This window comes from Salvelinus sp. IW2-2015, linkage group LG3, assembly GCF_002910315.2.
Source record: "Salvelinus sp. IW2-2015 linkage group LG3, ASM291031v2, whole genome shotgun sequence".
Classification (NCBI taxonomy): Eukaryota; Metazoa; Chordata; class Actinopteri; order Salmoniformes; family Salmonidae; genus Salvelinus; species Salvelinus sp. IW2-2015.
Genome location: NC_036840.1, coordinates 22,162,652 through 22,188,093, shown reverse-complemented (window position 1 = coordinate 22,188,093; position 25,442 = coordinate 22,162,652). Strand labels below are relative to the sequence as shown.

At 44.5% G+C, this 25,442-nt stretch overlaps 1 protein-coding gene across 1 annotated transcript in view; it reads right to left on the bottom strand.

The window, feature by feature from the left end:
- Positions 1–20,988, bottom strand: part of LOC111952582 (phosphofurin acidic cluster sorting protein 1) — a 67,112-nt gene extending 46,124 nt beyond the window's left edge. Inside the window, exon 1 of the mRNA XM_023971409.3 lies at positions 20,358–20,988. Within this exon, the coding sequence (XP_023827177.1) occupies positions 20,358–20,512 (155 nt within the window). The 5' untranslated portion in view covers positions 20,513–20,988. The remainder of the gene's footprint in view (positions 1–20,357) is intronic.
- Between the last annotated feature and the right edge of the window lie 4,454 nt (positions 20,989–25,442).

Genomic DNA, 25,442 nt, shown 5'->3' with positions numbered 1-25,442 from the left:
ATCATTGATGAGAATGTCTCAGATGACAAACGAACTGACATCATATTCATTAAGGATACACCCATATGTTCAATTGGTCGGATTACCAGAATATAGTTAATTTCCCCCCACCTTCTGATGTTACCAGAATCTCTATGTTAACCAAGGGGTTTCCAAATTTCACATCAGTAGGGTAGAGAGAGGAAAAAGGGGGGGGGGGGGAAAGAGGTATTTATGACTGTCATAAACCTACCCCCAGGCCAACGTCATGACAGTAGCCTAGCCAAAATCAGACCATATCCGTGGAGGCAATTATTTTATATAAACTTTATTTCATTGTCCAGTAGCAACCCATGGTAATTGTTGCATATCAGACCTCTCCTCTTTAAAAATTCAAACTGATATTTTCATCTCTGTCGCTTGCATGTGCGTTGCGCTTTTGACAATGGTGTTTTCCCACTAGTTGCATTGTGGAACGAACTTTGTGCGCATTGTTGGGCTTATAATGTGAAGAAATAATAGTTTATCAACATTTTAAGCTAAACGTTCTAGTGTTGCATCAGACTCATTGGGTCAACGTTTTTACATGTTTCATGTGGCTTAGGTTTACTGGTTGTATGAATTTGGGATCGATCATCGCACAACTGTCCTGAATCTGTTTGGAAAAGGCCATTTCTTTCTCGACATGCTGACCAATAGAATAGGTCTACTATAGGGGATAGGTTAGTGATTTTGCTGTTCGTTACTCATCTTTTTTGGAGGTGGAATAGTAAATGTGGACAGTTACTCTAACATCTTCAGAGTGCGCATCAAAATTAGGACACCGCACATCGTTGCATCCTGGACTTCCATGTTCTGTTCATATGAATTACCATAATCTAATAATCTGAGTTCTGTCATTCTGAGCACCGTGGTTGGGCGCCCTTATCAGGTTACGCACCCAATGCATTTGGGTTCGGTGAATTTCTCAAATGTCCGGTAAATTGAAGTGCTGCTGCCGGTCAAATGTCCCGTGCCAAATTTTCCTAACAGAAACGCTGGGTTGAGGGAATCCAGCAGTCACTCATCAATGGATTGTTATTTTCGACTGAGTAGGTATCGGGGATTAGTAATAGCGCTTCACACTGTCTGTTGTAACTAGGACAGAGAAGCTGTGTGTGTGTGTGTGTGTGTGTGTGTGTGTGTGTGTGTGGGTCTGACTGGAATTGGGATTATATGTGTGTGTGTGTGTATTTGTTACGTGCATACTGTGTGTGGGGGGGTTGGTTCTGCTATCCTTGTGGGGACCTAAAATCCCCAAATGGATTTTAAAGGACAGTAAAATAAGAAATTCTCCCCCGTGGGGACTTTTCCCACATCCCCATGAGGACAAAGGATATTTTAAGCTTAGTGGTTAGGTTTAGGGTGGCAATTGGTTAGGTTTAGAAGTTAGGTTTAGGTAAAATAGGATTTTATATGGAAATTAATTGTAGGTCCCAACAAGGATAGAAAAACATAACGTGTGTATGTATGTGTGTTAGAGCTGGAAAGATTAACCAAAAATGATTGATACCCACCATACTGATCACCTACCGCAGGCTTTTTTCTGATATCGTTCATTACGACAAGTAGCCTATACTAGAATAATTTGACCTTTGAAAGGAAATACGTTTGTTAATGGGATAAATGATGGCAACAACCATCAAACTAGTAGTAGGAGTAGTTTAAAGGATAATAAAAAAAATGAGTTATGGTGGAGCACATTAATGTTAAATTTATCGCTCTATTTATCGTATCAATTCAGGCAATTTATCATCCAGCTCTGGAGTGTGTGTGTGTGTGTGTGTGTGTGTGTGTGTGTGTGTGTGTGTGTGTGTGTGTGTGTGTGTGTGTGTGTGTGTGTGTGTGTGTAGCGTCCTGCTGGCAGGGTTTTAGAGATTAGCATGCGTCTCACAGTAGCAGTCAGACACACAAACAGCCAGACTACAGAGGGACTAGGGATCTATCCGTACATTATAACACGCGCTTGTAAGCATTCGTAACACACCTATGAGCATTCATAGATTCTACTCAACTACTACTATAAGCATTCACAACACTTCATAGCAGACTTTACCAACCAATAACACACACATGCTCTAAAATGTATTATAAAATGTCTCATAGTAAATGTTGCTGATGTAGCATTAGCAGCGTTAGCGGTTAGCCTAGCAGCAGGTGGGCTGTGGAGATGGGCAGGCCCTGGCGATTGGGATCTTATCCATGTTTGTCTAACACCTGCAGTGTCAGACACAACAGACTTAACTATGGAAGGATTTACAGTACCAGTCGAAAGTTGACACAACTACTCATTCAAGGGTTTTTCTTTATTTTTACTATTTTCTACTTTGTAAAATAATAGTGAAGACATCAAAACTATGAAATAACACACATGGAATCATGTAGTAACCCAAAAAAGTGTTAAACAAATGACATATTCTTCAAAGTAAGTAGCTACACTTTGCCTTGACAGCTTTGCACACTCTTGGCATTCTCTCAACCAGCTTCACCTGGAATGCTTCTCCAACAGTCTTGAAGGACTTCCCACATATGCTGAGCACTTGTTGGCTGCTTTTCCTTCACTTTGCGGTAAAACTCATCCCAAACCATTTCATTGGGTTGAGGTTGAATGATTGTGGAGGCCAGGTCATCTGATGTAGCACTCCATCACTCTCCTTCTTGGTCAAATAGCCCTTACACAGCCTGGAGGTGTGTTGGGTAATTTTCCTTTTGATGAACAAATGATAGTCCAATTAAGCGCAAACCAGATGGGATGGCGTATCGCTGCAGAATGCTGTGGTAGCCATGCTGGTTAAGTGTGCCTTGAATTCTAAATAACTCACATAGTGTCACCAGCAAAGCACCCCCCCCCCACCAACACACTTCCTCCCCCATGCTTCACGGTGGGAACCACACATGCGGGGACATCATCCGTTCACCTACTCTGCGTCTCACAAAGAAACAGAATTTGGAACCAAAAATTTCAAGTTTAAACTCCAGACCAAAGGACAGATTTCCACCGGTCTAATGTCCATTGCTCGTGTCATGTAAGTCTCTTCTTATTATTGGTGTACTTTAGTAGTGGTTTCTTTGCAGCAATTCGAGCATGAAGGCCTGATTCACGCAGTCTCCTCTGAACAGTTGATGTTGAGATGTGTCTGTTACTTGAACTCTGTGAAGCATTTATTTGGCCTGAAATTTCTGAGTCTGGTAACTTTAATAAACTTATCCTCTGCAGCAGAGGTAACTCTGGGTCATCCTTTCCTGTGGCGGTCCTCATGAGCCAGTTTCATCATAGCGCTTGATGGTTTTTGCGACTGTACTTGACTTGACCTCCATGTCTTAAAGTAATGATGGATTGTCGTTTCTCTTTGCTTATTTGAGCTGTTCTTGCAATAATATGGAATATGGTATTTGACCAAATAGGGCTATCTTCTGTATACCACCCCTACCTTGTCACATCACAAGTGATTGGCTCAAACGCAATAAGGAAAGAAATTCCATAAATACGGTTAACAAAGTACACCTGTTAATTGAAATGCATTCCACGTGACTAGCTCATGAAGCTGGTTGAGAGAATGCCAAGAGTGTGCAAAGCTGTCATCATGGCAAAGGGTGACTACTTGGAAGAATCTCAAATATCCATTATATTTTGATTCGTTTAACACTTTTTTGGTTACTACATGATTCCACGCGTGTTCTTTCATAGTTGTGATGTCGTCACTCGTATTCTACAATGTAGAAAATCGTCAAAAAGAAAGAAAAACCCTGGAGTGAGTAGGTGTGTCCCAAACCTTTGACTGGTACTGTATGGAAAGATAGTGTCTGCTTCCTCTCTGCTTCGTATGGATCGCTGCAAGCCGATAAATGAACACAGAGACACCCCACACACGCAAAGCAGATAATGACAGCGGTGCTGATCAGTATGCAAGTACGCTTGGCTGCACCCAGACTGGGTTGCGACTCTGCTGTTAGCCCCTGTTCGCCAGTGAGAGACGGAGGAATAGATGGAGCGCGAGAGAGACAGGTGGGAAAGACGGAGGGGAGAACGAGATGGGAGAGAAAGCCGAGAGAAAGATAGAGAGCTTGAGAGAGAGAAAGGATAGAGAGAAATGAGAATGAGACAGATGGAGATGCAGGAGAGACAGAGAGGGAGATGCAGAAATACAGTGAGAGAGAAACAGGGAGACAGGGAGAGAGARAGATAACCACAGAAAGACAGACAAAGATATGGAAAGAAAGAGAGATGAGAGAGAGGCAGACACAAAGAGGAGAAAGAGAGAGATGGGAAACAGACAACGAGATGAAGAGTGAGAGCTGGAGAGAGAACAGCAGCTTTTAAACACAGTCAGTCAGTATTGATCCGATCAGAGCTGATTCTCATTAGTTTTAACAGAGACACTGCTGAGTCCACTCATTATACTGCTCGTCTGAGCGTCCTTCTGCTGGTCTATAGTCGCTCAAGTCTGTTGACCTGTCAGCCTCTACTGAGCCTGCCTGCCTGCAGTGACTGATTTTGAGGTCCTTTTTTAATCTGCTCTAACGCACCCAGTTCCCCTAAAATGATCCCGAAGCTTCTGAAAACTTAATGCCGAGTGAGTGCATGTTCCTGTTCTGTCGGCCTGGCTTTCTGTTTGCCCCCCCCCCCCCTCTGTCTGTACGAGCGTACCGCCGTTCACAGATCCTGACAGGGTTAACCCACAGCCTGAATAAAAATCGAGTAATCTCCAAAACGCAGAATGACATCACTTCAATATATAATATGATGAAAAGTCTCATTCTGGGGAAAGTATCTCCTCTGTGTCATCCTAAATCGTCTTGTCTGACGTTCGAACCATTATTATGATATATATATATATTTTTTTTTTTTACAGAGTTCTTGGAGCGCTATGCATGACAAGTGCCTTATGGGTTATTGCTCCCATTAAATCAGCTGGTGTACGGGCTTGGTGTATTCTCGCCGTGGATATTTCATTCTATTCTGTCCTATTCTACGACAAAAGAGACATCATAGTACGCTCGGCCTAGGGAGGTTAGGCGCCAAATGAAGACGTCCGATCTGCCAGTCTCTCTTCCTCCGTGGCATTTCGCTTCTCCATTTTGCGTCTTTGTGTAACAGCCCAGAAGCTCGAGGCCCAGCAGCAGTGTCCATACTGTGTGTGGCTGGCTTCATGTCTCGTCCTATTGTCTCGTCGGGTGTCATTGTCTGCTCATGTTTCTCCATTTCCCTAATTCTTATCGCCAACGCAACATGAGCCGGGGATCACTGCCTCCGCGTGTCAATCTATCCTCCTTCCCAGCCTCTCCCCTGTTCCCTTGTGCGTTCTCTCTCCCTCTCCCTCCCTCCTTCTCCCACCTCTCCTCTCCCCCCTCTCAACTTCTCTCTTCTCACTGCTTCCCCACTCTCTCATCTTCCCCCCATCTCCCACTTTCTCCCTCAAGGCTCTCCTCCCATTTTCCCGCTCTCCTATCTCGCACCCATCTCCCATGCTCTCTCCCTCCTCCCATATCCCCGCTCTCTCCTTCCCCACGCTCTTCCTCCCCACCCCTACCCCCCCATCTCCACCGCTCTCTCTCCCCATATCTCCCCAACTCTCCCCCCAGGTCTCTCCCCCCCCCCATCTCCCACTCTCTCCCCCAGGTCTCTATCCCCCCCATTTTCCACTCTCTCTCGCACCCATCTCCCACGCTCTTCTCCCTCCTCCCATCTCCCCTGCTCTCTCCTTCCCCGCTCTCTCCCTCCCCCATCTACCCACCCATCTCCACCGCTCTCTCTCCCCATCTACCATGCTCTCCTCCATCTCCCCCATCGCTCCTCTCCCCCTCCCTCTCTCATGCCTCTCCTCTCCATGCTCTCTCCCCCTCTCAACTTCTCTCTCTCCCCTGCTGTCTACTCCTCTCCCCGCTCTCTCATTCCCTCCCTCTCCCAGGTCTCTCTCTCCCCATTTTCGCCCGCTCTCCCCTCACCCTCTATCCCCCATCTCCACCGCTCTCTCTACCCATGCTTCCCCCATCCCCCCCCATCTCCCTCACACCCATCTCCCCCGACATCTCCATCCTGCTCTCCCCCCCTCCCCTGCTTTCTCCACCCTCCCCCTGCTCGCTCCGCCCCTTCCCTGCCTTTCTCCACCCTCCCCCGCTCGCTCCACCCTCGCTCCGCCCTGCTCTCTCCACCACGTACCCTCCTCTCTCCACCCCTTCCCCTGCTCCCCCGCTCTCTCCACCACTTCCCCTGCTCTCTCCACCATCTCCCGATCCGCTGATCTCTCCAACCCCTCCCCTCTCCCCGCTCTCCCTCCTCTCTGTGTCTGTGACTGAGTGTATGAACTAGCTCTCAATCACATCAAACTGCCAGCGCATTCCTTTTAAAGTCCCTGGATGCTTCTATCAGTGTGTGTGCGTGTGTGTGTGTGTGTGGGGAGGAGGAGATTGGTCAAAGTGGGTTATAAGTAATATGTATTCGTGTGCACTTTCCACAATATGAATGCATGACTGAGTGTGTGTGTGTGTGTGTGTGTGTGTGCGCGCGCTCTGGCTCATAGTTCATCTGAAGGCAGTGCAGAAGCACGTCCTACACGGTGCGCGTTTCTATGGGTTTCTCCCTCCGCTACAGCAAGTCTAACAAAGGTCATGACAAACCTCCGTTTCTCTTCCTGTGCTCGTCACAGACAGTCAGTAGAGAAACTGCGGTAGTCGAGAGAGAGAGAGAGAGGGGTTCCTGGGGGAGGAAGTTACAGTCTGTACAGTACATGTGGCTGTACGCTCCACTTCTGGAGAAAGACAGAGCTCTTATCCAATTCTAATCTCGGTGGGAAATTCTCATTTTAAAATGTCCCGACCTCAACACAACCGAAACTTCCTAGACCTTAAAAACACTGTCGGACTGGATCAACAGTGAAGAGTGGAATACTGAAAAGAAATACCAAAAGATAGGTTTGAGTGGATTATTCCTTGCCCTTTTCAAAATATCAATTACATAGCAACAGTGTGAGAACGATGCAAATACATTTAATACAGACTGGTTCCGTTTTTATCCTTCCAAAGGAAGAGAAAACATCAAGTGAAAAGGTGGTGTCCATAGTCAAGCGGTGCTCTGTCCAAACGGCACCTCTGACAAGAGGCAGAGAAACACTTTAAAATGTCCGCTTCAAACTTCTTAGCCAAGCTGAAATGGGTTCGGTKTTTTGTACCCCACGACGAAAATCAGACAGTGGACTATGGATCTGTCCGTACGTGCGTACGTCACACGAGATATCTCAGAGACAACTGGCCCGATTCTGACTAAACTTGGGTGAATGATGCGCCATGCCATAGAGATCTGGCATTTACAAAATGACACTGATTGGCTGAAGGGGGATGCTATCGCAATCAACTGAAATTCCAAACTGAGCTTGAATTGATGACACTAATTGGCCCAAAGGTGGGAGGCGGGGGGGGGGCATGTTTACTGTTGCCTTGTTTAACCTGAACACCTTTTACATACTTTGTTATTGAATTCCATTTCTCTCCACGACTGTTTGACTATACTCTGTAGCCTTGCACTGCTTCCCTCCTGGTTTAACACGTCACCTGGTTTAACACGTAGCGAGACAAAGCAGCTTCAGAATAGCCTACTTTGCCTCGTGCAGTAGTGGCGGCGAGAGGTGTTATGCTGCCCGTGGCAATAACAACGAGGGCTGTGGTGGCAGCAGCAGGTGTGCGACAGAGAGCAGGCAAAAAATAAATAGGTGCTGCTTTCTGAGCTACTAGTCGACAGAGAGAAAGAACCTTCCCTCCCTCCCACTTTCTCTGCAGGGAGATAGAAAAAGCAATAATCGGCCTCCCACACTCTCTACATACCCCCGCGCCCCCCCCAATCTTCCTCTTCCCTCATGTTTGCCCGCATATGCTCAATCTGTCTGCGGCGCAGTCAGTCGCTGGCGACATGCGCCGACGCCTGCAGTAAGAACACACAACGGCCAAACCACGGGCTCCTCCAAGCGCATTGATATTTAAAAAGCAGGTGAGACGTGCCTTCGAGATAGGTGTGTATGCATTGCAGGTCCTCACTCTAGGTCAACTCATTGAATGCCAGACACTAGCAAGTCAATAGGAGCAGTCTCTCTCTGTAGACTATGAAACAGATTAGCGACACGCGCAACGGATAGGTGAAATAAAATAACCGATTTGAGAGAATCTGTCTCATCCCTCGCTCTACCCTCCTAAAACGCAGCCGCCCCTCTATAAGTGTTGCAGTCTTCATAAATTTTAAAGTTAAACATTTTTCAGTAAGCAGGCACAAAGCTAAACTATCAGGACCGAGTCAAACTTGAGCAGTCATTCCAGGTGATTATTTTATTTTTTACTAATCTGTTCCTACGATCTGACATAGATATAAATACCGAGTTACAAAAAAAAAAAAAAAAAAAAAAAATAAAAAAAAAAAAAAAAAAAAAGAAAAAAAAAAAAAGAAAAAAAGAAACAAAAAAAAAACGACATACAAACTGAGTGAAAATAACACCATGGAAATCATGTAGTAATCACAGGGGAGAAAGTATAAATAAATCAAATATATTTTCTATTTGAGATTCTTCAAGCGAGGCCACCCGGTTGCTGTTGACAGCTTTGCACACACGCTGGCATTCTTCTCAACCAGGCTTCATGAGGTAGTCACCTGGAATGCATTTCATAACAGGTGTGTCTTCTTGAAAGTTCGTCAAGAACACAGTCGCAACAACGATGCAACCATTTGATGAACTGGACTCTCATTGGAGGACCGCCACCGATAGAGGATAGGGACCAGTTACTTACGGCCTGCATGACAGGACCAAGTTAACTTTAAAGTTGCCAGCCTGCAAGAAATCTCGAGCCCATAATAAAAATGCATTCACAGAGTTCAATGTACACGACAGCTTGCTCAGCTCACATGTTCAGAGACCTGCGTGAATCAGGCCTTCATGGTCGAATTGCTGCAAGAAACCACTACTAAAGGATACCAAATAAGAAGAGACTTGCTTGGGCCAAGAAACACGAGCAATGGACATTAGACCTGTGGAAAATGTTGTCCTTAGGTCTGAGGAGTCAAAATTTGAGTTTTTGCTTCCAACGCCGTGTTCTTTGAGACACAGCAGAAGTGTTGCTAATAGGGGGGTGAATGGTTAAGGGTTTCCTCTACCATTCCCAAATCGTTGGTTTGTACGCCTCTCCTCACTTTATTGTTCCTTGGGGGCACGACTAGGGAAATCATTTGTTTTTCAACAGGAAAATTACCCAACACACCTCCAGGCTGTGTAAGGGCTATTTGACCAAGAAGGAGAGTGATTGAGTGCTGCATCAGATGACCTGGCCTCCACAATCACCTAACCACAACTCAATTGAGATGGTTTGGGATGAGTTGGACTGGCAGAGTGAAGGAAAAGCAGCCAACAAGTGCTCAGCATATGTGGGACTGTTRGAAAAGCATTCCAGGTGAAGCTGGTTAAGAGAATGCCAAGAGTGTGCAAAGCGGTCATCAAGGCAAAGGGTGGCTACTTTGATGAATCTCAAATATATTTTGATTTGTTGAAAGAAAATTGGTTTCTACATGATTCCATGTGTTACTTCATAGTTGATGTCTTCACTATTATTCTACAATGTAGAAATTTGTATAAAAAAAAGAAAGAAAGAAAAACCCTTGAATGAGTAGGCGTGTCCAAACTTTTGACTAGTACTGTACGTCATAAAACTTATCGGACATCACAACTTTGCTAAGTGGCGCTCTCGTGCGTTAGCGCCCGGTTATCCAACCCAGCACCTTGCTCCCTCACACCTAACCCCTTGTTCTGGAGACACCATGTTACTTCATGTGTGGTGCAGAGATAAGGGGAGGAGAGCGAGACAGAAAGAGAAAGATTCTGGCCCTTCATTAAAGCGATTAGAGATTAATGTCCAAAGCACACATCTAATCCTGTTTAGGGCTGCACTGTGTCTGTGGTGTGTCTGTGGTGTGTCTGTGGTGTGTGTGTGTGTGTGTGTGTGTGTGTGCTGTATATCATGCCGGAGAGTTAGTGTAACAACTCAGTCCCCTCAGACTGTGTCACAATGCTTCTTCATCAGAGTGTCACTACTACTTAGTGTGTCAGTATCCCACTGTGTCGAGGTCAACCCCTATCAGCATCATAACATAACAAAAACAATACAAATGGAGGGGCCTCCCGAGCGGCGCAGCGGTCTAAGGCACTGTGTCGCAGTGCTAGAGGCGYCACCACAGATCCGGGTTCGATCCCGGGCCGTGTCGCAGCCGACCGGGAGCCCCGTGAGGCGGCGCACAAATTGGCCCAGTGTCGTCCCGGGTTTTGCGGATGGTTCCTAATGTTTTGTACACTCAGTGTGTTTCACAGTGTCCGTGGCCATAGCCAGAGAAGGATGTCTATCCTCTTTTCCACGTACACACTGTAATACACACATCCCAGTGTTGGTCCTCTGCCAGATGCGAGGATAGGATTCCACAGCTATGAGATTGATGTCAGGGGCAATTAACTGTGTGAACACACACACACACAAGACTCTGGTGAGGACAAGAACAGAAGTGATCTGCCACAAAACACCCTATATTGACAACCCAACATCTCAGGATTCAGCAGCATTACGATCCACGTTCAACAAAGTCACCCAGACAGTCTCCTATCGCAATACTACTGTTCTCTAGGAGGCAGAAGACAGAGAGTAGAGATACGGTCCTATTCTCTATCCTAGGTGTGTACACTTGTTCACTACCCCTCATAGATGTACTGAAACGCATTGAATTGGTGTCAGCCAGGGATAGGGAGTCCGTTCATTTTACATCCACGAGGGGGGAGTGAACAAGTGCACACGTCGAGAAGAAGCGTAGAGAGTGTGGGCACGCGAGAAGGGTCGAGAATGGGGTCCCTCCATCCCTCCCTCCTGCTCTGCCTCGCTCTGTCTGCCAGCACTTCTCCTGGCAGTGGGGCGCGAAGGGAAACTTCAGACCTCTCAGCCATTCAACTGAGAGGAAGAGTGCGCAGTGGCCCGATCCACGTGCCAGTCCTTCTTAAATCGGGTGTGAGTATGAGCGTGAGTATGAGCGTGAGATTGTGTGTGTGTGTGTGTGTGTGTGTGTGTGTGTGTGTATATAGAGGGCAGGTTAGGCAAGGACTGACTATGTGGTAGAGTGTAGCAGTGTGACACCCTATTGTGGTGCGGATTGATTAAAAGCACAAGAGAGCAGCATACAGCATACAATCTGTGTGCTTCCTTCAGTCATAGCTAGTATTTCACATTAAGGAGGTGTATATCACTGCGATAGACTAACGTCCTGTCCAGTGGGAGTACGTGTACATCAAGCTGACTCAGGCTCCAGCCCCATGGGCCGTTCTGGCTCGGACGAGGTTACTGTATCACTTGTCATACACAGTGACAACCCAGACCTACTCAAGGCCCCGGCCCCGGCCCAAGGCCCAAGGCCCAAGCCCCGGCCAAGGCCCAAGCCACAACCAGGGACAGAGTTCAGTATAGCTCAGCATTAGAACTTATTCAACCGTACGTTCCATCCCATTCCTCTAGGCTAGAGTCACAGGACTTGAGTTTGGTTCCTGCCAGAGCCTCAAGCTCCAACAACGCAGTCAGCAGGAGCAGGAATTCCAACCCTCCCCTTCTGTCAACTCTCAGGGTGTCTCCCAAATGGACCTCTATGACCTATATAGTGCACTACTTTTGTCCAGGGCCCATACTGTCAACCATTTAACACACCAATGTTCCACATGACTCCCAAGACTGACTCCAACTGACTAAAGAGCTTAGTAATGGGAATGTTTAATTATTTAAATGCCACATACAGCAGAATTATATTAGCAGCTATATTTAATGGGAGGTAGTGATCAGGTGATATGCATTGCAGATTGGAAATAATAATAATAATGAGTCTTATACATCGCATTCAGAAAGTATTCAGGACCCTTCCTGTATTCTACAATTTATTTTTATTTATTTTATCATCTTCAATCTACACACAATAACCCATAATTACGAAGTGAAAACAGTTTAGAAATGTTTGCGGAATTATTAAATATAAAAAAAACAGAAATACCTGATTTACATAAGTATTCAGACCCTTTGCTAAGAGACTTGAAATTGAGCTCAAGAGCATCCTGTTTCCATTGATCAGTCCACCTGTGGTAAATTCAATTGATTGGACAGGATTTGGAAAGGCACACACCTGTCTATATAAGGTCCCTCAGTTGACAGTGCATGTCAGAGCAAAAACCAAACCATGAGGTCGAAGGAATTGGTTGTAGAGCTCCAAGACAGTATTGTGTTGAGGCACAGACCTGGGTAATGGTACAAAAAMAATTCTGCAGCATTTTCAGGGAGGTGACCAAGAACCCGATGGTCACTCTGAAAGAGCTCCAGAGTTCCTCTGTGGAGATGGGAGAACCTTCAAGAAGGACAACTATCTCTGCAGCACTCCACTATTCAGTAAAGCCACTCCTTAGTAAAAAAGGCACGACAGCCCACTTGAAGTTTGCCAAAAGCCACCGAAAGGACTCTCAGTACTCCGAGCATGGGCTGACCAACTGGCAAGTGTCTTCACTGACATTTTCAACCTCTCCCTGTCTGAGTCTGTAATACCAACATGTTTCAAGCAGACCACCATAGTGTTCTTTGGCACAGGGACTAAGGTAACCTGCCTAAATGACTACCGACCCGTAGTACTCACGCATGTAATCATGAAGTGCTTTGAAAGTCTGGTCATGGCTCACAACACCATTACCCCAGAAACCCTAGACCCACTCCAATTTGCATACCGCACCAACAGCTCATAAGATGACGCAATCTCTATTGCACTCCAGGCTGCCCTTTCCCACCTGGACAAAAGGAACACCTATGTGAGAATGCTATTCATTGACGACAGCTCACCGTTCAACACCCTAGTGCCCTCAAAGCTCATCACTAAGCTAAGGACCCTGGGACTAAACACCTGCCTCTGCAACTGGATTCTGGACTTCCTGACGGGCCGCCCCCAGGTGGTAAGGGTAGGTAACAACACATCTGCCACGCTGATCCTCAACACGGGGGCCCCTCAGGGGTGCGTGCTCAGTCCCCTCCTGTACTCCCTGTTCATGCATGACTGCACGGCCAGGCACGACTCCAAAACCATCATTAAGTTTGCTGACGACACAGTGGTAGGCCTGATCACCAACAACGAGGAGACAGCCTATAGCAAGTAGGTCAGAGACCTGACAGTGTGGTGCAAGGACAACAACCTCTCCCCCAACGTGATCAAGACAAAGCAGATGATTGTGGACTATAGAAAAAGGAGGACAGAGCACGCCCCCATTCTCATTGACGGGGCTGTAGTGGAGCAGGTTGAGAGCTTCAAGTTCCTTGGTGTCCACATCACCAACAAATTAACATGGTCTAAGCACACCAAGACAGTCGTGAAAAGGGCACGACAAAACCTATTCCACCTCAGGAGACTGAGAAGATTTGGCATGGGTTCTCAGATCTTCAAAAGGTTTTACAGCTGCACCATCGAGAGCATCCTGACGGGTTGCATCACTGCCTGGTATGGCAACTGCTCGGCCTCCGACCGCAAGGCACTACAGAGGTAGTGTGTACGGCCCAGTACAGCACCTCTATACCAGGCGGTGTCAGAGGAAGGCCCTAAAATTGTCAAACACTCCCGACACCCTAGTCATAGACTGTTCTCTCTGCTACCGCACTGCAAGCAGTACCGGAGCGCAAAGTCTAGGTCCATGAGGCTTCTAAACAGCTTCTACCCCTGAACAGCTAAATCAAATGGCTACCCAGACTATTTGCATTGGCCCCCCCCCACCACTGCTGCTACTCTGTTATCGATGCATAGCCACTTTAATAACTCTACCTACATGTAAATGATTACCTCAATTACCTCGACACCAATGCCCCGTGCACATTGACACATTGTACCGGTACCCCCTGTATATAGCCCCGCTATTGTTATTTACTGCTGCTCTTTAATTATTTGTTATTCTTATCTCTTACTTTTTAGGAATGTTCTTAAAACTGCATTGTTGGTTAAGGGCTTGTAAGTAAGCATTTCACTTTAAGGTCTACACCTGTTGTATACAGGGCATGTGACAAATAAAATTTGATTTGAATGTCCTTGAGTGGCCCAGCCAGAGCCCGGGCGAGAACCCTGTTAAACATCTTTGGAGAGACCTGAAAATAGCTGTTCAGCGACGCTCCCCATCCACCCTGACAGAGCTTAAGAGGATCTGCGGAGAAGAATGGGAGAAACTCCCCAAATACAGGTGTGCCAAGCTTTGTAGCGTCATACCCAAGAAGACTCGAGGCTGTAATCGCTGCCAAAGGTGCTTCAACAAAATACTAAGTAAAGGGTCTGAATACTTATGTAAATGTGATATTTCCAGGGGAATTTATTTACATTTTCAAAAATGTAGGGGAAAACATTTTTTTTGGCTTTGTCATTATGGGGTATTATGTGTAGATTGATGAGTTAAAAAAACGTATTTAATAAATTTTAGAATAAGGCTGTAACATAACAAAATGTCGAAAAAGTCAAGGCGTCTGAATAGTTTCCCGAATGCACTTTATAGAGCTTTTGAAGACACTTTATAAACAGACCCAAAGACAGGTAGCCTGCTGGTGTCACTGGGATTATTTAGCTTGGGATTTAAAAAAATATATTTTGTTAAAACATAAGTCAATGAAGCAAATAAGCTGTGAGAACGAGATGGTTGGTGATGACGCTGCAGAAACATGGTAAATTGGAGAAAGTAGGTTACTGCATACTGATAGTTTCCCGCCCACAGAATAGTTAGTGAAGGTCAAGTATCCATAAGACCTGACCTTACAGAGGCACTCTCACTATGTAAACAACACACCAACAGCATTCTGGGTAGACGGGAAGTAGAAGAGGTTACAGCTACAAACCTCTACAGGGTGGGTGTTCACATGTCGACTTCCTGCAACAATAACAATAATAAGACACCCTGGGGTTGTTGGAATCATACACAGCAGCCATCACAATGTCTTGAGACACAGGTGAGGGCTGGGCAGGATACTTTGAAAATAAATCCCTCCTCACCTCCTTCAAGTGATCACATCTGACCCGATTGGACAGGTGAAACTCTGGGTTCTATAACACAGTCTAACAATCTACGTGGTGTCAGATCAGTGATTGCCTCCAGGAAGGAAGGCTGGATTTCTCAGCATTCTGGTTGGTTCTCCGTTTCTCTGCTGTGAAATGGAAGAAGGGGTGATGGACCGTGGCTTCTGCTAAAGCCCTGAAACTGTGCAGATCCAGCAAGGTGACACCCCCCTCCCAAAAAAAACAATTGAGACATTTCTATTCTTAGTAATCAGAGACAGGACGTCAAAGTAACGGAGATCTGAGTCCAGGACACAGACGAGATATTTTTAGAGCACAACTCATCTACTTACTTACCCCAAACAAAGCACTTGACAAAAATACTAAAAAGCATGTGTCAAAACACACTCAAAGGCTTTAGTACCAAACAGGTCAAGCTCTAAAGCTTTTTGAAAAGGAGCAGAAGTACAGGACTAAAGCCCATATGATGCTTTTACCCACCTTATCTCATACAGTGGCATCTATATTCAGTGATTCTATAGTATGGTTATGATTATTATAATAATAATGTAATTCATTTACTAAGCGTGGTAGTAGCACTATTTCTTTAGGTAAGGGAGTGTAACTGTTTAACTTTAGTCCGTCCCCTCTCCCCGACCCGGGCGAGAACCAGGGACCCTCTGCACACATCAACAACAGTCACCCACGAAGCATCGTTACCCATCGCTCCACAAAAGCCGCGGCCCTTGCAGAGCAAGGGGAACCACTACTTCAAGGTCTCAGAGCAAGTGACGTCACCGATTGAAAGGCTATTAGCRCGCACCACCGCTAACTAGCTAGCCATTTCACATCCGTTACAGGAGCACAAAGAAAAATGTAAATGACGTCAGAATTTCCGCAAAGTGTGTGCCAACAGATTAAGCCAATCCTTATAGACTATGCATAAGAAAATGCATCCTCCACATGCCACATCTGCCTATGCTTACACAGTAATTTTTATTTTGACATGAACCTATTTTTAATACCCTCAAACTCCAAGTTAGGGATAGACTACCTCATTTCAAAAATAGGCCATCGCCACCGTTAATGGTGAATGATAATTCTTCATGTTTTACCGGTGAAATGTCCCAGCTGCATCTCCACGCCGATCCTTTGATTGATCACAATCAGTTTTGGCGGGAATATGCGTTTAGGTCTTCTTGAACTGTTCTGTGAGCGTATTAGAGAAGATCGGGTTAAACTATTAGCCTTTCTTGTGTTTCGTTTCAATCAAAGCATCCATCTTTGACAATTCGGCTTCAGCTAACCATCCTAAAATCTCATTAGAAATTAGGTGTTTTTGGTGAGGCAGTAACGTTAAAGCCCCACTATGCTATTATATTCGGTTCTGTTACGTAACATGGAAATTAATCATTATATGATCTGGAAAAGACATTGATAACTTTTTCTAAACAAGCACCATTGTGAGAAGGATAATCTTCTATTTGTAATAAGAACAATAATAAGTGATGAGTATGACTACTATGATAGGCGACAGATCTTGATGAAATGTTATTTTAAGCGACAGGACATTTTAAGAGAACAGTGCCGAAATGACAGCGCCGGGATCGCGCAATGATGTTAATTAAAGAAGTTGAACCAACTTGTGGTGATAAAGGACAGTTGAAGGATAGCTCTGCCATTCGGCCAATTCAGGAACAAACAAGAATCATTTGCAGTAGGACTGTAACCTAATAGGTTACCACTACGTGGTATAGCTGTTTTTGTAGGCTATAGCCGAATATACATACATATAGCTTAATATCATTGAACTGTTCGTGATTAGCTTGAACACACGGTGACGATATACCCTATTACAGGATAAAAGAAAACAGAAGTGAACTATCAATTCATAGAATTTATGTGCATAGATTAAAAAATGTTATCAAATCAATTGCAGTGAACATAAACCATCACGGTGGCCACGAATGGTTTAGGTGTCCTGGGCAAAACGGCGTCGCCGTAACCAAGTGGTCACATGTCGTTCTGGGTTCCATTGTGCACGAGGGCTCCGTGAAGTTTCGTGAACATCCTCAAGGACAAATTCWACGTTCTGATTGGCCAAAGTGGTCAGGACTCGGACAGGCCTCCGCAGTGCACACAGGTAGCCTAATAGTGCTTCATCAGTCTTGCGACAGCCAGAGAGAAGAAACCACCATTTACCTCTAGGTTRCTATAAATATTTATTTGGTTCGTCATTGAATTATTGTTGTAATTAAATATCAGTTATCAGAACCCATTTGACAGAAATAGTATCACAGCTCAGTGTATTCTCGAGTCAAATTGGAAAAARGTTAGGGAGCACCACTCCTCCGGCTTCACTACACCCGTTTACTATGATACGTCTACAGGTGAATGTTGCATTAATATAGTACTGAAATAGTGCTGARGTATCTATCGCCATTTGGATGGGGGGGAAGGTATACAGTGCATTTGGAAAGTATTCTGACGCCTTGACTTTTTCCACATTTTGTTACGTTACAGCCTTATTAAAAAATGTATTCAATGTTTCCCCCCCCCTCAATCTACACACAACAACCCATAATGACAAAGCAAAAACAGGTTAGTATACATTTTAGAAAATGGCCTCCCAAGTGGCGCAGTGGTCTAAGGCTGTGCTACTAGAGATTCTGGGTTCGAGTCCAGGCTCTGTCGCAGCCTGCTGTGACCGGGAGACCCATGGGGCRGCGCACAATTGGCCCAGCATCGTCCGGGTTCGGGGAGGGTTTGTCCCATTGCGCACTAGCGACTCCTGTGACCGGCCGGGCGCAGTGCACGCTGACAGTGGCCTGGTGTACAGTGTTTCCTCTGACACATTGGTGCAGTTGGTTTCCGGGTTAAGTGGGCATTGTGTCAAGAAGCAGTGCGGCTTGTTTGGGTTGCGTTTCGGAGGATGCACGGCTTTCGACCTTCGCCTCTCGAGTCTTTATGGGAGTTGCAGCGATGAGGCAATTGGATAACACGAAATTGGGGAGAAAAATTGCAAAAAAAACTCCCCCGGAAATTTCTCATTTACATAAGTATTCAGACCCTCTACTCAGTACTTTGTTGAAGCACATTTGGCAGCGATTACAGCCTCGAGTCTTCTTGGGTATGACGCTACAAGCTYGGCACACCTGTATTTGGGGAGTTTCTCCCATTCTTCTCTGCATATCCTCTCAAGCTCTGTCAGGTTGGATGGGGAGCATTGCTGAAAGGCTATTTTCAGGTCTCTCCAGAGATGTTCGATCGGGTTCAAGTCCAGGCCACTCAAGGACATTGAGATTTGTCCCGAAGCCGCCACTCCGCATTGACTTGGCTGTGTGCTTAGGGTCATTGTGCTGTTGGAAGGTGAACCGTCACCCCAGTCTGAGGTCCTGAGCAGGTTTTCATCAAGGAGCTCTTTGTACTTTGCTCTGTTCATCTTTGCCTCGATCCTGACTAGTCTCCCAGTCCCTGAAAAACATCCCCACAGCATGATGCTGCCACCACCATGCGTCCCCGTAGGGATGGTGCCAGGTTTCCTCCAGACCTGACACTTGGCATTCAGGCCAAAGAGTACAATCTTGGTTTTTGTGATCTGAGTCCTTTAGGTGCCTTTTGGCAAACTCCAAGCAAGCTGTCATGTGCCTTTTACTGAGAAGTGGCTTCAGTCTGGCCAATCTATCATAAAAGCCTGATTTTCCAGACTGCTGCAGAGACGGTTGTGCTTCTGGAAGGTTCTCCCACCTCCACAGAGGAACTCTGAAGCTCTGTCAGAGTGACCATGGGGTCTTGGTCATCTCCCTGACCCTCCCTGACCCTCTCCTCCGATTGCTCAGTTTGGCCGGGCGGCCAGGTTTAGGAAGAGTATTGGTGGTTCCAAACTTCTTCCATTTAAGAATGATGGTTGCCACTGTGTTCCTGGGGAACTTCAACGCTGCAGACATGTTTTGGTACCCTTTCCAGATCTGTGCCTCGACACAATCCTGTCTCGGAGATCTACGGACAATTCCTTTGACCTCATGGCTTGGTTTTTGCTCTGACATGCGCTGTCAACTGTGGGACCTTATATAGACAGGCGTGTGCCTTTCCAAATCATGTCCAATCAATTGAATTTACCACAGGTGGACTCCAATCAAGTTGTAGAAACATCTCAAGGATGATCAATGGAAAAAGGATGCACCTGAGCTCAATTTCGAAGGTATCTGTTTTTTTTTTATATTCAATACATTTGCTAAAATTTCTCAAAGCCTGTTTTCTCTGTCATCACAGGGTATTGTGTGTAGATTGATGAGGAAAAATGTAATCCATTTTAGAATAAGGCTGTAACGTAAAACAAAATGTGGAAAAAGTCAAGGGGTCTGAATACTTTCCGAATGCACCGTAAATAAACATAGCATAAACACATACAGTATCATATAGCATATGAACACACAGTATATTATAATACAACAGAGAATGGGGGGGAAAGTGGAATAGAACAATAAATACCACTGGCACTGACACACACACACTAAGAGGGATCTTGAGAGCCTTTGTTCAGAATGACCATGGATGGGTGTCAGGTGTGAGATTTCCTGGCTACTCTTCCTACTGCTCCATTACATTGGATTAATACACTCCCTTCCAGTTAACTTCTATTACAGCAAATCTAACCTATCAATTGATATGCTAATGACCGTAGAACATTGCTAAAAAAAAAACTGGCAACATTGGAAATCAAAATCAAATGGTGGAGCCTTGAGCTATGGGGAAATCCACCCAGACAGTCTGTTCGGTCGTGGAACGAACAACTGGTTTCTGTATGCCACAATCTGAATGGCCAGTGGTGCATTTGCTATGATGGGTCTCCCCCCAAAATACCACGACCGACCGAGAGATCAAATGCTCTATCGGGAAACATAGGCACAGGATACTATCGTGAGGGGTACGTGTACAAGAACGATACAGAAGTTGATTCTGTATTAGAATGTGGTAGACTAGCCAATAGGCTACGTGTCTGGGTTGACCAGATAGACAACAATAAAAGGTTACTGCAAGTTGAGAATGTCTTATTATGCCATTTACCCAGTCACCTAAAAACAATGCAAACACTACATTTTATGTCTGCCACAGTTATGTTACAGAATTTAAGATCGTGTTGGTAGTAAAAACCAAAGTATGACCTGTAAAACCCATTGTGGACGTCTTTAAATGGTCTGCAAACAGTACTTACTTGTCTTAAACGAACAAAAACCAGACAAGAACCAACGGATAGAACTAACGTTACTTCCCTTACTCGAAGGCTTACCTCGGAACACAGCTTGGCGAAGAGCGGTCCACTTCCCAGGTAGCGTATAGGTTCATATGGACAGGGCGATTCGAGGTGATCGTGACCGGTTTGGAGGGTTGCAAGTGCGGGGAGGGGGCACCTCCAGTCCGCGGGAGCCCTCCTCGCTCCGACATCCTGGAGGTAGGTTAGCTTAAAGTGTTTCAAACGAAGGGGTAGAATAGCCTTTCTGCTTTCCCTTCTGCCTCTTCGTTGCAAAAACCTACGGTGTGCCTGTCTAGGCTACACGTAAAAATGTTCGTCTGTGCAATTAAAAGTGAATCCGTATCTTCTATACAAATGAATAACTATTATTTTGGTCGTACTAAATTGTAACTTTACCGTCAATTTCCTTTCTTTCAGAGAGCACAGCGAGCAAACCTTCTTTCTCGCTCTCAACTTGTCTCTAGCCTGGTGCAGGAAACAGAACATTTCTCCACCAAGGCAAGTCGCACAATCAGAGAAGAGGCGAAGCGAGAGGTTCTACTCCCCCCAAAGTCTGCCCACGAAAACAAGACCACGAAATGAGGAAATTTTGTATGGAGGTCAATGAGTCTCGAATTTGGTCAACAACAAAATTAATTGCAAATGTTCTACGTGAGGCTTCTTTGACCGAATATACGTTTTGTATTGGTTGGGTTGTTACAAATGCTCTGATATAAGTGGGCCACGTGGCATTTCGGCAACTTTGAAAAAAACGACTTTATATCAGCGTTGTGCCCTGTGGTCACACTCGTATCTGCCCTCTCATTGGCTAAAATGGTCACACCTGATCTCGCCTCCTGGCGCCTGTCTTCCATCCTTGAGGACATGTATTTTCATTGTTACAGCAGTCACTCGACTATCTTGTCAATATAATGAAAATCTTGGTCACAATGCATGATCAACGTGCCTCTTGTTAACCCTTTAACTGTCTCTAAAAAAAATATGAAAAAATGTTTGCACCTATTACTAACAACTCAAATAAGAAATTACAATAGTTTATTTTCAACTTGATGTTTATTTGGAAATAACAGAGCTCTACCAGGTAGTTGAGATATTAAAATAAGCTCATACCAGCAATGCCATATTAGAATGGCAATTTGCATAGCATTTTGACTCATTTCAATATTATTTTAAAAATAYTTTAGGTCTGCTTCAATTGCCTTTATTGGTAGGTAAGCATTGTTGAAGACTGTTACATGTTAACCTAAATGGTCATTTAGTATGTCCAAACATTAATATCCAGTTACATTGAAATTCATGTGTTTTCAGGTGGGGTATAGTGCAGTCCCTCAAAAAATAGTCAAATTTTTAAAATATATGACAAAGTGACATTCTTTATTACTATTATAGGCATTATTTGTATTAGTTGACCAATCAAGTTCAAGTGAAGATTTTTTTCATATTCACTTCTAAATACATTGTCAAAACATGCTCTACAAGCCTGTTGAGAATATGGTTGAAGGGTTAAAGAAGATGTATGCTTCAATTATTTTACATGAGCGAGAGAGAGTGAGAGATGAGAAAATCATAAAAACAGTGTGACAACATGTGCCCCCTTAATAACATTCTGGTTTTTTTAAAGGTTAAAAGTTGGTTAATTAAGAAACTATTTCAGGTAAAGCTATATAAATAAATGGTAGGCTATGCTGTTAGAGATAAACAAACTCAATTGATTAATCAATGAGTCAATCAATGTGAATCGATTTTTACTCATAATGCACCTCAATCCGAGCACATGCCTCAATTGCACCTCAGAAAGAAACGTTCTTTGGTGTGACTGGTGATGCATTCCAGGAATTTCCCCAAAGTGACATGATTAGAGGTGATTATTTAATTTTGAGATGTTTAAGTCCATCAGTCAGGACATGGGGGCGTCTGGCGTCTGGCTCAGGTGTTTTGGAATTCCATCCGTGTTATTGTTGCTGTAACACTACAGGGAATTAATCGGCCCAGGTCCGGTTACTAGCCTACTTGACTCTGACAGTAGGCGGTCTGTGTTCGGTGTGACTCACCGTCTTCCACCATTTATCTCTCACCCTGAGTAAAGATAGCTTATTAGGATGCAGAGCTGGTTGCAGTCAGTCGTTTGATTTAGCATATGAGCTCACCTTCGTTGCGTCACACGACCTTGGGGAAATGTTTGACTGTGCACATGTTGACTACGGGTTGCTTTCCCTTTCATTTACAATTGGTCTACTACTTTCGGTARTCACAGCCTATAACCGAGTTACTGATTCTTCATGGTGATAGTGATAATTAGGCTTATCGTGGGCGGTAACAATGTGATATGGGCACGTGAATAGGCTACTGCGGTTAGATGTAGACCCTATGCCAAAAGGAGAAGTGGTGCGCATTTTATAGTCTGGCTACCGTCTGGCTAGAATATGAATCACTCAGATGTTGTCATTTGATAATCACAACACGTCACATGGCCTGAATAAAATACAACCACCGACTGTTTGCTTGTTGAGATTAAATTGGCACATAGCCTACGCGTTCGTGCTTTGTTGCCATTTTAGAGCAACAACAATGTGGAAACAGTCAGTGGTTTTATTTTATTAAAAAGTATGGATTTCAGCAAATAAAGAAAGGCATGAAACAACAGATGACAAACATAGGTACACGGTTTGGTTTAACAATGTACATGTTTGAAGTAGGCCTATCGACGCATAGCGACTCGAAGGAGTCAGAGGTTCATTTAAAAAAAAAGTAGTCTACATTCAATTCCGTGGAGGAGTTGAGTTACTTGGCTAGTGATAATCAATGCATACTTGTCATACATTAGTCATAACCGGTATTCACATAGCATGTTTCATCTTCCTGAAGGCAACCGTTTATTGAAACAAACACCCTGCGCCCATAGCCGCGGGAAATAGTTTGGGAGTGCTGCGATTTTATTGCTGACTGGGGGAAATAAATTGCAAATGCAACCTATTTCTATGTGGAAACTGAAATGGTCTATTAATTCATTTTCCATTTTAGTAAACACTCTTTTCCAGAACAACTTACAGTAGTGAGTGCATACATTTTTATACTTGTCCCCCGTCTCAATGTACACATTTACTGTATTGTGCATTGTTTTTCTTCATGGTGATGGAAAGTCTACAGGTACAAACCTAGATGTCCAGCCTATATACAGTAATGTACATTTACATTAAGTGGTTTGTAAGGATGGCAAATTAATACTGCACAAAAATTGGTTGTTTTCCATGTTAGTTGATCAAGAACAATATTACATTTGATGTGGATGTTTTGTGTTTTTGCCCATAACTTGGCACCCTTTGATGTAAATGTTTGAGGACAGGGTTTTGTTCTTTTGGATTCCATTAGAATGAATCTCAGAGAAAGGGACAGGGCAACAACTCTTACAATTCCAACCATTGAATCCTGCTAGACACTGTTCTTAATTATACAACTACCTTTCTTTTGCCAAAGTGGAGATGCTGAACATTTTCGCTAATACAAGTAAAGGCCCAGTGCACTACTTTTGTGTAAAAAATATATTTGTTCAAAACATATTTTTTTATTCAGATTTTTCAGTGGGTGCTGCAGCACCCCTACTTCCCGTGGCTATGCCTGCACCCGTGAATAATATGCGTGCAGGTAGGCCATTTTATTTGACTCAAGCCGCATAAGGTGTTGCTTGCTTCCTCCTTCCCGCCACTGCTGCTTGTGATGACATCCATGAAGAGATTAGGATGACACAGATTAAATGATAGCCATGGATGGACCCAGGGGTTCTAAACAGTGCTCTGGATCTGCCACGTCTCATTGTGTTCCAAGACGTCAAGGGAAGAAGATATCTTATTCAGACCAGCTATGGTAAAAAAAAATCCAATGTAATTTATGACCTTGTTACCAGTGACGATGCAACTTTTGGCTCACCTGCCAATTAGTGGTAAGGAAACAAGTGGCAAGGAATCAGTGGCTGAATAGATCTTATCAACGAGAACTGAGTATGGAAGACAAGGACATGTCTATTGAAGGGGCCCTTGCGAATCCCTGATGATGGTATAATGGCCAAGCCTAGTACTTGCAGTTAGGATGACATTCATTCATTAATGTGAGTGGCTTTACCGGTTTCTGAATCTCTCTCACACTGTGTGTGATCCAACTACGTGGTGTCTTCGACACGATGATTCATGGCAGGGTTTCTCCAGTGTGGGCGGGAAATCATTCATATGCTGTTAAATGATGTCATGCCATCTCCACAACAATAGGCAATGTCTCGAGTCCACTTTGCCTTTCATGAAGATGTTAGCCTCATCACACACAGTAAAATACTTATTTGGTCTGTCTCATCTGGGTTTAACACAATAGTTTAACCATATTTGAGAGATAATTAGTGTATATCATATGGTTATGTAGCTGACACCTCTTTTTTTAAACAGGCTAATAAGCCTAATACATGGAATAGTTATTCTAGTATACAAAGTGGCTGAGAGGTTGTAGTAGGCTGCGATACGCTAGGCTGACAAATCCTGGAATGGTATTGCAGAAAGCCTGCCAGACAGTGTGGTGCAGAGGGGCCTCACAGGCATTGTGTTACTGTGTGTGTACTAGTGATCGAGTCAGCATGCGGTTACTGCAGTTATTTAGGTCACAGTGAGTGTTTCCTAGCATCGTCCTGATCTCGCGAGCTTACATTCTGTTAGGCGAAACGGAATGCAAGCTCGCGAGATCAGGATGGTTCGTATGAGGGTAAGTTTCTCAGACGTCAGGTGTCTTTGTCACACTGGGTCCTCTGTCAGCCCTTGGTGGACGAGTTTAGAACTACACCTTGTTAGTACGTCAGTCAGCGCCATGGCTCTAGAGAGCCTTATGACTTGGTCAGGGGGTATATCGGCGAAGCATGAGACCAGCTCATGGTTTTACATGCAAGGTTTGACTTCATATAGCCATAGGTACGTTGACAGAAAGGTGTAGATCACTAAAGTAAGGACTATAGCATTGTAGGGCCCAGAGTTTTTCCGCACCGTGTCTTGACTTGTTATTGGCGATCACTAACTAGAGACAGGACTTTTCCTGATCAGGTGACAGGTCACATGGCCAGGAAAAAACAGTAAACCCTGAAAATATTAA